The sequence below is a fragment of the Mercenaria mercenaria genome, chromosome 6 (genome assembly GCF_021730395.1).
Source record: "Mercenaria mercenaria strain notata chromosome 6, MADL_Memer_1, whole genome shotgun sequence".
Taxonomy (NCBI): Eukaryota; Metazoa; Mollusca; class Bivalvia; order Venerida; family Veneridae; genus Mercenaria; species Mercenaria mercenaria.
The window spans coordinates 82085918-82099657 of record NC_069366.1 but is presented as its reverse complement, the minus strand read 5'-3'; the positions used below and the strand labels follow the sequence as shown (position 1 = coordinate 82099657).

Below are 13740 nucleotides of genomic sequence, written 5' to 3'. Positions count from 1 at the left end.
TAACAACTTAGACTTTTTTATGTTTGCATGCGCGTATTTTAAGATATCACTCGTGAACATATTGATAACTCTTTAAAATTTTGCATCAAGTAAGAAGAATTATACGAGACAGACGTTTAAATGTTAAGTTTGTTTTCTATCCATTTTAGTTTTCCTTAACAGTGATAAAAATTTTCAGCGATGATATTCCTCCATAGTTTACAATATAAACATAAAAAAGATCATGCAAATAGATATTGAATTACAACTTTTTTGTCTGTACTAAAATCTTAAATAAGACGTAGAAACCGGTAACGTCACGGATCAGCAACACAGTTTACCGGGCGTAGCTGAGTGTTGGTGCCTGAGAAGTGGATTTTGGAACTGGAAGAGTGGCATGGTTGAATTCTGGTGCTGAAGACGTGGATTTGGTGCTGCAGACGTGGATTTAGTGCTGAAGACGTGGATTTGGTGCTGAAGACGTGGATTTGGTGCTGAACACGTGGATTTAGTGCTGAAGACGTGGATTTGGTGCTGCATACGTGGATTTGGTGCTGAAGACGTGGATTTGGTGCTGCAGACGTGGATTTGGTGCTGAAGACGTGGATTTGGTGCTGAAGACGTTGAGTTGGGAATTGATAGGGAACGTAACTGAGTTTTGATGCTGCATTCGGATTGGTGAAGTGGTAGGGAGCGCAGCTGAGTTTCGGTACAGACGTGGAACTGAGAAGTGGTAGGGGGCGTTACTAAGTTTTGGTGCTGCAGACGTGGATTTGGGAAGTGGTAGGGGGCGTTACTAAGTTTTGGTGATGCAGACGTGGAACTGAGAAGTGGTAGGGGGCGTTACTAAGTTTTGGTGCTGCAGACGTGGATTTGGGAAGTGGTAGGGGGCGTTACTAAGTTTTGGTGCTGCAGACGTGGAACTGAGAAGTGGTAGGGGGCGTTACTAAGTTTCGGTGCTGCAGACGTGGAACTGAGAAGTGGTATGGGGCGTTACTAAGTATTGGTGCTGCAGACGTGGATTTGGAAAGTGGTATGGGGCGTTACTAAGTTTTGGTGCTGCAAACGTTTGTTTGTTTGTTTGTTTGTTTGTTTTGGGTTTAACGCCATTTTTCAACAGTATTTCAGTCATGTAACGGCGGGCAGTTAACCTAACCAGTGTTCCTGGATTCTGTACCAGTACAAACCTGTTCTCCGCAAGTAACTGCCAACTTCCCCACATGAATGATCAGAGGTGGAGGACTAATGATTTCAGACACAATGTCGTTTATCAAATAGTCACGGAGAACATAAGCCCTGCCCGAGGATCGAACTCGCGACCCCGCGATCCGTAGACCAACGCTCTTACCTACTGAGCTAAGCGGGCGGGCTGGTGCTGCAAACGTGGATTTGGGAAGTGGTAGGGGGCGTTACTACGTTTTGGTGCTGCAGACGTGGATTTGGGAAGTGGTAGGGGGCGTTACTAAGTTTTGGTGCTGCAGACGTGGAACTGAGAAGTGGTAGGGGGCGTTACTAAGTTTTGATGCTGCAGACGTGGATTTGGGAAGTGGTAGGGGGCGTTACTAAGTTTTGGTGCTGCAGACGTGGAACTGAGAAGTGATAGGAGGCGTTACTAAGTTTCGGTGCTGCAGACGTGAAACTGAGAAGTGGTATGGGGCGTTACTAAGTTTTGGTGCTGCAGACGTGGATTTGGGAAGTGGTAGGGGGCATTACTAAGCTTTGGTGCTGCAGACGTGGAACTGAGAAGTGGTATGGGGCGTTACTAAGCTTTGGTGCTGCAGACGTAGATTTGGGAAGTGGAAGGGGACGTTACTAAGTTTTGGTGCTGCAGACGTGGATTTGGGAAGTGGTAGGGGCGTTACTAGATTTGGTGCTGCAGACGTGGATTTGGGAAGTGGTATGGGGCGTTACTAAGTTTTGGTGCTGCAGACGTGGATTTGGGAAGTGGTAGGGGGCGTTACTAAGCTTTGGTGCTGCAGACGTGGAACTGAGAAGTGGTAGGGGGCGTTACTAAGTTTTGGTGCTGCAGACGTGGAACTGAGAAGTGGTAGGGGGCGTTACTTAGTTTTGGTGCTGCAGACGTGGAACTGAGAAGTGGTAGGGGGCGTTACTTAGTTTGGTGCTGCCGACGTTGATTTGGGAAGTGGTAGGGGGCGTTACTAAGTTTTGGTGCTGCAGACGTGGATTTGGGAAGTGGTATGGGGCGTTACTAAGTTTTGGTGCTGCAGACGTGGAACTGAGAAGTGGTAGGGGACGTTACTAAGTTTTGGTGCTGCAAAGGTGGAACTGGGGAGTGGTAGGGAGCATAGCTGAGTTATAAGGTCGCAAAGGTGGAATTGGGAAGAGGGCAGACAAATGAGTTAGATTTTCCTGGCCTGCGAGAAAACTCACCTAACTAAACAATAAATAGTATAATCTAGCGGTTTATTTGAAAGTGGGTTAATCCAGAACGACGGAGACTCTGCTAAACCTATTCCACTTTAGGAGACATTGTAGTTCAGGGATAGAGCGCCGGACTCACGAGTCTGAGGTCGCGGGTCTGAATCTCAACGAGAGCATGATGACAATAGGCGGGCGGGAAGTTCCTTCAGAAGCATACGCTCTTTTAAAATAAATATTTTTAAACTGAATGTATAAACAAGAAGCTGCGTTCAATAAACGCTTGATGCCCCCGGTGGCATCCTTGTCGATACAAAGCAACCTAAGTCCAAAACGAGGTCAAGTTCAAGGTCAAGGTCAAACTGAGGTCAGGTGAAGTCTGAAGATGAGGAATGGTCACAGGTTACATCTGCATTAGTATCAAGTCATTCTAGTTAGGGGTATTGATGCTAGACGAAACGGTCCCATTTGGTTAACCTCGTACGGACGGACGGACAGGATAATCACTATATGCCTCCCGCATCAGTAGATGCCGGGGGCATAAAAATAATATTTAAATGACATTAAGCCCTTAACTCTACAGTTTTGTTCCACTAATACAACCATGACCTTTTTGTATGTAGACAAAGCCATATTTCCTCTCAAAATTAAGTTTTAATATGACATTCGTGTCGTAGAAGATTGTTGCCTACATGGAGCTACGCCTATGGACTTCATATTGGAGATCACAACAGTCACGGACAAATGAACCTAATTATAGCTTGACGAAACAAGGTGTAAGAAAAGTGCATTTTACTGATTGAGATAAACTCGAAAAGGTAAGTTTAATTTCTTCTATTTAAACAGTTTTGATATTGCAAAATACTTTTTAAGAAGAAAAAAACATTTGTTTTCGGGTAGAAAACTTTCTAAATTTCGCATTTTTACGATTTTTTTTTTGTGCTTTAAAATATTTCATATTCCAAAAAAATATTTCAAAGATATAAACTTGATATTGAAAGCCTATACTCGTCGCATGGTACATGATATTCATATGCGGTATTTTGCTCAGTTTTATCTTATTTAACAAAATGTGTCATTTTGGTTGTACTCACAGTAGTTTGAAAGTTATGGGTACGAATCCCGCACGTTGTCCGTTCGACTTCCACGACTTAATTTTAACATATCATGCAAATATATTAACATAATCCTTCAGAAAATTTGGCAAAATTTGAATGACTTGTGCCAGGTTTGTGCATGTTAGATAAATCAATTCAAAATCAATGCCTAGATGGCCAGACCATAGGTGACAAGTCTCGAACCTATACTGCAACTGATTGGTTGTCTCCTCTAGCAATTTTAAAATTTAACCAATAGCATGCATGCCTCCTGAGACTGAGCACCAAATAATGTTAAACTTAAAAGCCCGCTCAAATTCGATAGTCTTTAATTTCAGTTATAAGCGAGACATCATTTTTCAGTAAACGTTTATTGTAGTTATATATATATAAAAGATGGCCCGTCAACGATGGGGACGTAGAATAGAATTTTTCCTAACGACGGTTGGTTATTCCGTCGGCGTCGGCGATCTATGGAGATTTCCATATCTTGTAATGAAAAACGGTGGAGGTAAGATTTTACATCATAAATCTATTCGAAGAAAGTATTGTTTTTTCTTATTTCAACAAAATAATATTGGTGACAATTTAAATCATGTCTCCTTATTTGGGGGACAAAGTTAGTCCGAGCACATCTCTGACACCATAGGACGAATTTACACCAAACTTAACAGAAATTATCATTGCCGAGCAGTTGTGCCTGTCGTCCGCAATATCCGGTTCATTGATTTTCAGCAGAGTCATGACTCTTCATTCGTCGGATTCTATTATGTTTTTGCCACTTCTCTTAAATATTATGCAGCGCATTTCCCCCAAACATTACAGAAGTGATCAGTACCAAAGTTATGGTCCTTCATCATTCGAATTTGTGAATTCGTTTATGGCAACTTTTCTTACACCATTGAGCAACAAACTTTTCAGGAGTTATCGATGCAAAGCCTAATTATGGATATCATCAGTATGTTTCAGTTCAGTGATGTTTAGCGGAGTTATGACCCTTGAATTGTCACATTTTACAGTAATAACATGACTTGCCAATGCGTGAATTTCACCAAACTTCATGGGCGATCAGCGTGAAATGTAGTTGTGCATATCATAATCATGTTCTGGTTTAATGATTTTCATTGGAGTTAAGGCCCTTGATTTGTCTAATTCTATTGTGTATGTGCTACTTCTCCTGAACGAAAGATTGGATTTCCGTTAAATTTCACAGGAGGGATCAGTGCAAAGCCTTGTGTATATCGTTGGAATGTTATGGGTCAATGATTTCTATCGGAGTTATGGCGCTTAATTTTATGACATTTTACAATGTCTGCGTGTTGAGTAGTAGGCATACATTTTTCTTGAAAAACAATCACTATCTAGTTTACAAATGAATGACACAATCTCAAGTGTACATGCTCTAGCAGCTTTCAATTCAATCCACTTGTCTTGATATTTGTATTGTATTGATGTCATATGTATGTATGTTATATGTAATGTATATCTTGATAAATAAATATATTTAAACCAAATGCACGTGCGCGCGCTTTATCAGCTAACGTACAGTGGTGTATGTCACTTGTAAAGGAGATTTTTATGATTATGAATAAAGTTTTATTCCTATTGGAGCGATTATCACAAACAAATAGCCTTTTATAATGTATAAATGACCACGATGTTAAATAACTAGGTATTTCATCTTCAGGGGCTTTTTTAATCCCAATTGTCATATTCAACGTGTTTGGGGCTATGCCTATTGTCTACATGGAGATGATAATGGGACAGTACTCACAGTCTGGGGCAGTGCCCGCGTGGAATGTTTGTCCTCTATTGAAAGGTTTGTTCTCAAATTTTATGTCTGCTTGATTATTTTGCACCAGGTTTATAAGCTTAACATTACATTAACTGAAAGGTTCTGCTTTGAAATTTAATATACGCTTCACCTTGTAACACTTTAAATTAAGCACATGAAATTTAAGTGTATTTTGAAAAACCAAACCGTCACTTACGTAGATTAAAAACGCAGTTTCCATATATGGCAAATATTTAAATCTTTCAATTTGTAATTGATGTTAATATATGAGCCGTGCCATGAGAAAACCAACATAGTGGCTTTGCGACCAGCATTGATCCAGACCAGCCTGCGCATCCGCGCAGTCTGGTCAGGATCCATGCTGTTCGCTAACGGTTTCTCTAATTGCTATGGATCCTGACCAGACTGCGCGGATGCGCAGGTTGGTCTGGATCCATACCGGTCGCAAAGCCACTATGTTGGTTTTCTCATGGCGCGGCTCATATTATATTTTTTTTAAGTTCTTATACGGTGACTTCTGTTGTGCTTCAGGAAGCCTGATCGTTGGACCTGTAATTACTGTCATAAAAATCCACAGCGTACATTTTTAACAACAAACAGTTATTAGACGTTGAAATTCATGTCTACTCACCAACAGTCTTTTTTTTCAAAAGTGTCCGAATTTTCTGAAATTTAGCGTCTAAAGTAGTCACGCTTCATGTCAGGGATTTGAAAATAATTTGACACAAATGTTAACCATATTGAGTAGGTGTGTCACGCTTATGGTCCGGGTCTCTTAGGACAAGGTCAAGGTCACGAAATGATGTGTGATTTTTTGCGCAGACAACTGTAGCATTCTTTGGCATGCTTCGGGGGACATTTGTCACCAATAGTGAAGCTTTTGTTGTTATTTCATAAACGTCTTGTTGCCATTTGTTTTTGAAAAAGAAACAGTATTGAGAAATACATTTATTGGATTGTCCAGCTTTTTGTTTTTGCATAATTCAGTAACATTTTCTAGAAAAGGTTTGACATAATATATATAAATACTGGCTTTGTATAAGACGGTTAACTGATAAATATGGGAAACATTAGATATGACAACACCACTGTTACACCGCGGCTTTATGTGTCAGCTGTCGCTAAATGTTACACTTTTTGTCACAACTGTATCAGGGAACAGCAACAGTCACATGCTTATCATCACAGTAGATGTTCTTGTCATATTAAAACATTATCGTAGATGTTCCAGTCAATGATATAAGATAAAATGTTACAATTTTCTTATCTAGATCATTGGTTTCATTTGTAACACAGATGTATGCTATTTCTCTTAAGAGTTACATTGAACTTACCCTGGATTTGTAACATTTAAAATAATGTTGTAACAGTAAAACCATTCCTTGTTACAGTTACAGAAAGAGTTGTTGTGACAGAGGTGCATTAAGACAAAATATGTTTCGCAATATATAAGAAGAGTGATATTTCGGTTAATGTTTTATTTTTTTTTAAAGATGCATTATGTCCAAATTTTATATTGAAAATCCATTCAGTATCTAGCTAAACAAGCGGCTGTTCCTGTATGAAAATTAATTATGACAACAGCTTGTTTATATATTTAGTCCAATGAAATAAATTGTATAAGGATCTTCTTTATTAAATCAGTATCTGTTAGTAAATTTTTTTGTGAAAGAAGAGCATGGCGCATCTTGAATGTTTCGTGATAATTAATTCATATTGACTAGAGACTGGTTTTCGCCAATCACTTTGCAGGCAGACATTGTAGAAGCTATGCACAGTTAAACTTAGCAATGCTCACTTTTACTAAGTTTGGTTTAATTCCTCCTGTTGGTATCGGAGCTGTTGCGCGGACACGGTAAACGACAAATCAAGGGCCACAACTCCACTGAAATTACCCGAACTTAAGTTTGTTGTTGGAGAAGCTATGGACAAACATCCGGACAAACGGACGGACTGACGAACGGACAACACTAGAACCAGTATATCTCCCCATCACATGCGGGAGACTTAATTAATGCAATGGTTGTTTGAAGACGGTAATAGGTCGCAAAGAAATCAGGTTGAATAAAAACTTATAAACCTGTATAAGGCGGTGTTATGTAGTACACACGCATACAATACATTCAATCTGACTAAAGTACATCTCCTATTACGCTACGCATAGGATCTGAAAACGACCTATTCATTGCCTCGTTCTGACGGCTCTTTCGCTAGCCAATCAGAGCCTAGCTTACAACATCTTGCAAATCTACATGTAGCATTGACTTTTGATATTTACAATTCTTATGTCGTACTGTATCAGATAGCCGGTTAGCTCAGTCAGTAGGCCACTGGCTTTGTAAGCGAGGGGTCCCGGGTTCGAGTCCTGGAATAACCGCATATTTTTCTTATCCTTTGACAATCGAACACGTCGTCTGATTGGATAACATAAAAATAGCAATAATGGAAATCCAAAATATACAGAAGACGAATGTGAATGGGTCGTTCTCAGATCTTCGTTTAGAAGATCAAGTACTTTAGTCAGATTGACAATACATTGTACATACAATACATTGGAGGACACGGGATGGTTTTTACATTCAATATTCTGTAATTGAATCTTTTTATATGACCTAAATCATGCTTACTTTCATACCTGTCTAGATACAGGTCAGTATATTTAAGATTAAATAGGTGCAAATACGAACATAAAATAATTTTAAGATTGCAGAGAAAAAAGTTCCAAATGCCCCAGTGATAGTGTCACGTTTTGAACCTTCAAATAATATAGGGCAAATACCTCTTTTTCTGCTTTTTTAGTTTGTTTATTTTTTTTTGTCTTTTCCTGTGTTTTTTAGTCTTTTGCTTTTTTTGTTTTATCTTGTTGTTTTGTCGCAAAGGCAGAATCACTTGCCGCCAATAGGCTAAAGCTTAATGTCAGTGCATTTCATAACTTTTTGCACTGAGGTAACCAAACGTTTCTCAAAATATTATACATACATGTACAAATTGAAAATACTGGTAGGAAAGCAGAAAAATATGAAATATTTTTATAAAGATACTACCTAACACGGATTTTGATTTATCCCCGCGGCAAAACTTAGATAAAACAAGAAATATCTTTAAAAATGATGGTCGGCGAATTGTCATAAAAGACTCTTCTGTTGTGCTTCAGGAAGCCTGATCGTTGGACCTGTAATTACTGTCATAAAAATCCACAGCGTACATTTTTAACAACAAACAGTTATTAGATGTTGAAATTCATGTCTACTCACCAACAGTCTTTTTTTTCAAAAGTGTCCGAATTTTCTGAAATTTAGCGTCTAAAGTAGTCACGCTTCATGTAGCACAGAAAAGTCTCCCTCACTATACATTTATTTATTATGCATATTAGAGAAATATAAACATTAAGTAAGTCGCGACTGCGAATCTGTTTGCGAATCTATAGATGTTGCGTTTATTATAACTCGCGCCAGTGTATGTACTATAAAAGGACTATGATATCTTAGTATATTTTTTACGCTTGAATACGTATAGAACAGGGAATGCATCTCAAACCCTAATTGTAAAAAATGATCAACATGTTCATAGGGGATGATTCCCCGACCTCTACTTCACCTATTTTCGGGGAGAATAAATGGGCCACCTTATGGTGGCTGAAAAAAACATGTTCATATCTTTAATGGACACTGTGATAAACTGACCAAAAGATTGCGTAACAATCATTTTAATACCTTCACTTCTACAGTCGTCCGCAATATGTTCCCATATTCTTGTTATGAGAATATCTTCTCCTACTAATGTTACATTTAATGCTGATGAAGAGAAACGTTGAAATATAATACTAGTAGTACCTTTTATATTGTTCAATGTGAATTTAGTTTTCCTGCACATATTCAAGAATTCTCTTCGAAATGTAGTAAACAGGGGAGGCAACTGCTATTGTTTACATTTGGCGGGAATTTATGCCCTGAATTCCAGTTTGTATGCAGTTTGGTCAAAATGTTTTTCCGTTACTTAAGGTTCCGTATTGCTTTGAATTATCATGATTATAAGTTGAAAACCTATAAAACAGCTATCTAAATAGAGAATGTGTAAGGTTAGAAGGTAAGAAAAGCATTACCTTCAATATTACAAATATTACACATGCACTTGCACTGTCATTGCCTTAAAGACAATGCCATGGATTTAATTGTTAATTAAAATTTCAAACCAATGATAGTTGCACGAGATAACAGTTACCGACATTTTGGATATCACATGAAATTAATAAAGATCATAATTGTATGTTCAAAGCAAAACTAACACAATTTATAAGCCAGTATATGACGACTGTATCCAGATTCGTACAACAGATATCTATACATAACTGATTGTCTCCCTTTTTTTATTCAGGAGTTGGATACGGAACGCTCATAGCTACATTTATTTTCTCTATCTACTATGCTGTAATCATCTGTTGGATGTTGTTCTACTTCTTTTATTCCTTCTTTCCAACGCTCCCCTGGACCACGTGTGATAACGAATGGAACATCAAGGAAACGTGTGTCGAAAATTCGGAAGCTCTTTACAAAGAAACCGGAAGAGAATCTGTTGTTAGTAATATTACGACAACTATTGCGACATCGTTGTCTACTGTTACACAAATGACATCAAACATGAGCACAACAGGTGGTGCCGACTTTGTGGCAAAAGTTACATCGGCCGAACAGTTTTGGAAGTAAGTTACAATTTCTCATCATGTATATGCGGGCGAAAAGAAATATGCATTTCATAGATTTTTCCAAGCCCGTATTGGTCTAGGACAAACAAATGCATAGTTAAATTTCACAAGGTATGATTGTTTTATATATATATTAAGAAATACAAAAGTCTACTACATGCATTTTTTGTTTTCTTTCACTCGTTTTGTATATAATATTTGTAATAGCCCCCACTCCCAAAATCCTGTGAGCAGACATTTTGATGGTCACTGTCATGGTTTAAAATTGAACCATCAGTCATTTAAACAAAAGTTTCGGCTCTCTTTGCACGCAAAATTGATTGTGTATCAGTAGTATTTTTCATTCCTGAGGTGGTGGGGCGGAACGACTGTCAGATTAATTGCTGTCAATCTGGTCTAATTGTTGTTTGAAAATTTACAAATAAATGATGACATTCTGTAAAATAGTATTTCAAACCATGTCAGATATTCACCATGTTAAATTGCATCTTTTGCGGCTTACTTGCAAAATAAAAGTCTGAAACATTTTCCAAGAGGGCATGCCCCAGAGTCCCTCTCTCCGACAAATCCAAATCATGGATCCACATCTGGACTGTTTTGTTAACCATTTCAAAAGCGACGTACTAATAAACTTTGATAATGTGGCAGTTGACCTCAATACAATCGACACTGTTTATTTTCCAATACACAGTGTGCCCATACCACGTGACTTTGACGTCATTTTATGGCTAAGACGGCAAGCCAAATTCCGTCGATTCGATTCTTCAATGTGGCGTAAGTTCTTTATTTCTTGATCAAATATGACCAAATCAAGCGCAGGCTAAGGAAAAAAGTGAGTACTTCACTCACAAGTAAACGGTTTTATCAACAGATGACCAGTTTTGGCCTGAAAACGGGAAAACTATTTTGTTAAGAGAAAATGAGCATGGTAAGACGGCAAGCAAGGGCCCTTTTTGACAGAAAAACGGATGATTGTACACATCAGAGGTGTCGCACGTATTACCGATTCGCAGGAATTTAATGCCGGCTCTGTTGGAGGCCTTAATTGACAAAAATGTAGCCGAATTATTTAAAAACTTTTTAAAAATCCAAAATATGCTAAGACGGCAAGTCCGCTAAGACGGCAAGTCATTTTTTATAGTAATATCGTCTATGGAGTCGCACTTCTCTATAAGCGGTCACTGGATGTTTACCAATAGTAGATCATTCTACTTCTTGTCAAAACTATAGGTAAACATCAAAGAACCGTTATATAAGTGAAGCCATATGATGTTTTGAACTACCTTATATAAATATGCCTTTTTTTTTTTTTTTTTTTTTTGTACAGTTGCTAAATTGTGAGGCTTAATAGATAAATTAAACGAGAATTATGATTTTGCTCTAGCAGGATTGGCATATAAGTGAGAACTGTTCTAGAAAGGTTAAGAATTCAAAAGCTACACATGTATACCATCTTGGATGTACCTCTGCGTGTCGGTCTTTAAGATTAAAGTATGTTAAAGCGGTTCGAAAACTAAAGAACAAATATACAGTATGCAGCAGGCAACAACAAATAATACACATTTTTGACCTAATCAGTACTACTTTATATGTTCACAAGTCTGTTGTACATATAATGTTTGAGTGAATGTTTTCTTGACAAATCGTTACGTATTAAAAATAAGGCTACTTATTAAGAACAGCCATTCTGTCGACTTCCACAAATCAAAAACACAATTTTCAGATATATAGAATAATGTTTTGACAAATAAGAATCTTATGCTTAACTCAGTCTATAAGCTAGAAGACATGCTTTAAAAAGTATTTCTATGTAGCTGTGTTCAAAGTATCGAGTAGAATAGAAAAATCTTATTTTTTCCCCAAAATTTAACACGATATCACATATTAAAATAGAAATGGAAACTCCACAGGTCGCTCAACACAACAAAAACGAAAATGTTGCAGGCAAGGTTTGATTGAGCCTGTTCGTGGATGGTAGTGGAAATGCATGCTACCGTCCACGCCCTCTAGCCCCGGCTTGACCAGAGCTCAACATTAACACATGCTAAAAGTACAAAAAGCAATTTAGAGACATCCGCAGATGTATTCAAACGATGATGAACATGGAACCTTCACGTGATACACGTGTTGAGGCGTGTAATTCCATGAAGAGCGGCGTTTGGTCCCCAGATAAAATAAAGGGTTTGCCCCAAACGAGAAAACAATGGGCAGAACTAAACAAACTAGAATTTAGGAAGGGGATCTGAGGTTATGGAACCTGCGTTTCACAGGAACAGTCAAAAGGCAAAATTAAAAAGCAGACACCATATCCAAGGGGTGATTAAACAATACCCAAGGCTATGAAAGCGGGAGTATTGGAACCACCCACAAATACACCAACTTTCACAATTCTTGGAGAAAGGGTTGTATAATTCTACACATTTCTGCAAAATCAACTACTTGTTTAGCCGAGCCTAATAAAATAAAATGTACTGATGTCACGACTTAACGACCTGTGAAGTTTCCACTTTTTAGCTCGACTATTGGAAGAATAGTTTAGCTATTCTACTCACCCTGGCATCGGCGTCGGCGTCACACCTTGGTTAAGTTTTTGCATGCAAGTACATACAGCCATCAATTAAAGGCATATAGCTTTGAAACTTATTTTTTCTTTTTCTAGTCAATTACCAACCTCTCTGGGTCAAGTCCCATAACTCTGACATGTATTTTGAGCAAATTATGCCCCCTTTTGGACTTAGACAATTTTGGTTAAAGTTTTACATGCAAGTTACTATCTCCAAAACTAATGCAGATATTGATTTGAAACTTCACATGTGTCTTCGGGGTTATAAAACTAGTTGATAGCAGCAAGTCCCATAACTCTGACTTTCATTTTGGCCAAATTATGCCCCCTTTTGGACTTAGAAAATTCTGGTTAAAGTTTTGCGTGCAAGTACATACAGCTATTACTAAAAGCATATAATTTGAACTTATTTTTCTTTTCTAATCAATTACTAACCTCACTGATCAAGTCCCTTAACTCTGGCATGTATTTTGGGCAAATTATGCCCCCTTTGGACTTTGAAAATTCTGGTTAAGTTTTACATGCAAGTTCTATCTCCAAAACTCATGCAGATATTGAATTGAAACTTCACATGTGCCTTCGGGGTTATAAAACTAGTTGATAGCAGCAAGTCCCATAACTGATATGCATTTTGGTCAAATTATTCCCCCTTTTGAACTTAAAAATCTTTTGATATTTAACCTTTTTGGGTAATATTTTCCTGCTTCTGGGGCAATATTTCGAAAAGTCGAGCTTGGCTGTCTTACGGACAGCTCTTGTTTCTATTTTAAGTAATCTTGACACCAAAACATTAAAAATGTTGCAACCCTACTTCTTTAATTCATGGGTTGTTGTCTTTAAACTCCACTACCTTGTTAAAATGTTTGTACAAACGACCGACCCTGCTTCAACAACAGTAGAAGTCAGTGGGGTCCGCCAAACTGGAAACTACCCCAAGATCCTGCTGTTTCGACTTCCGTGCAGTTTTAAGATAAGAAAAAGAACCATACACATGAAAATCATCGGGAGAAGACGCAAATGCCCCGTTGATATGCTTTGATTCAATTTTGCTTAAAAGAAATCAAACAGTTTCATTTATCGGGCACACATACTTAGAAACTTCACACCACGCAAACATCAACATTTGATATACTAAGATAAGATTTATTAATTGAGTCGGAAAGTCAAATTACAAGTAACATTTATTAGCTCTGATGAGATTTTTAACCGACTAGGAATTCTCGTT

The 13740-nt window shown here is 38.0% G+C and overlaps 1 protein-coding gene across 2 annotated transcripts in view; it reads left to right on the top strand.

The window, feature by feature from the left end:
* The first annotated feature begins 3107 nt into the window (after positions 1–3107).
* LOC123548400 (sodium- and chloride-dependent glycine transporter 1-like) overlaps positions 3108–13740 on the top strand; it is a 29358-nt gene continuing 18725 nt past the window's right edge. Inside the window, exons 1-4 of one of the 2 annotated variants that reach the window (XM_045335612.2) lie at positions 3108–3176; positions 3835–3966; positions 5143–5274; positions 9625–9949. In XM_045335612.2, the coding sequence (XP_045191547.2) occupies positions 3852–3966; positions 5143–5274; positions 9625–9949 (572 nt within the window). In that variant the 5' untranslated portion in view covers positions 3108–3176; positions 3835–3851. Of the gene's footprint in view, positions 3967–5142; positions 5275–9624; positions 9950–13740 lie in introns of both variants that reach the window. The other variant, XM_053546474.1, reaches the window with a different exon arrangement.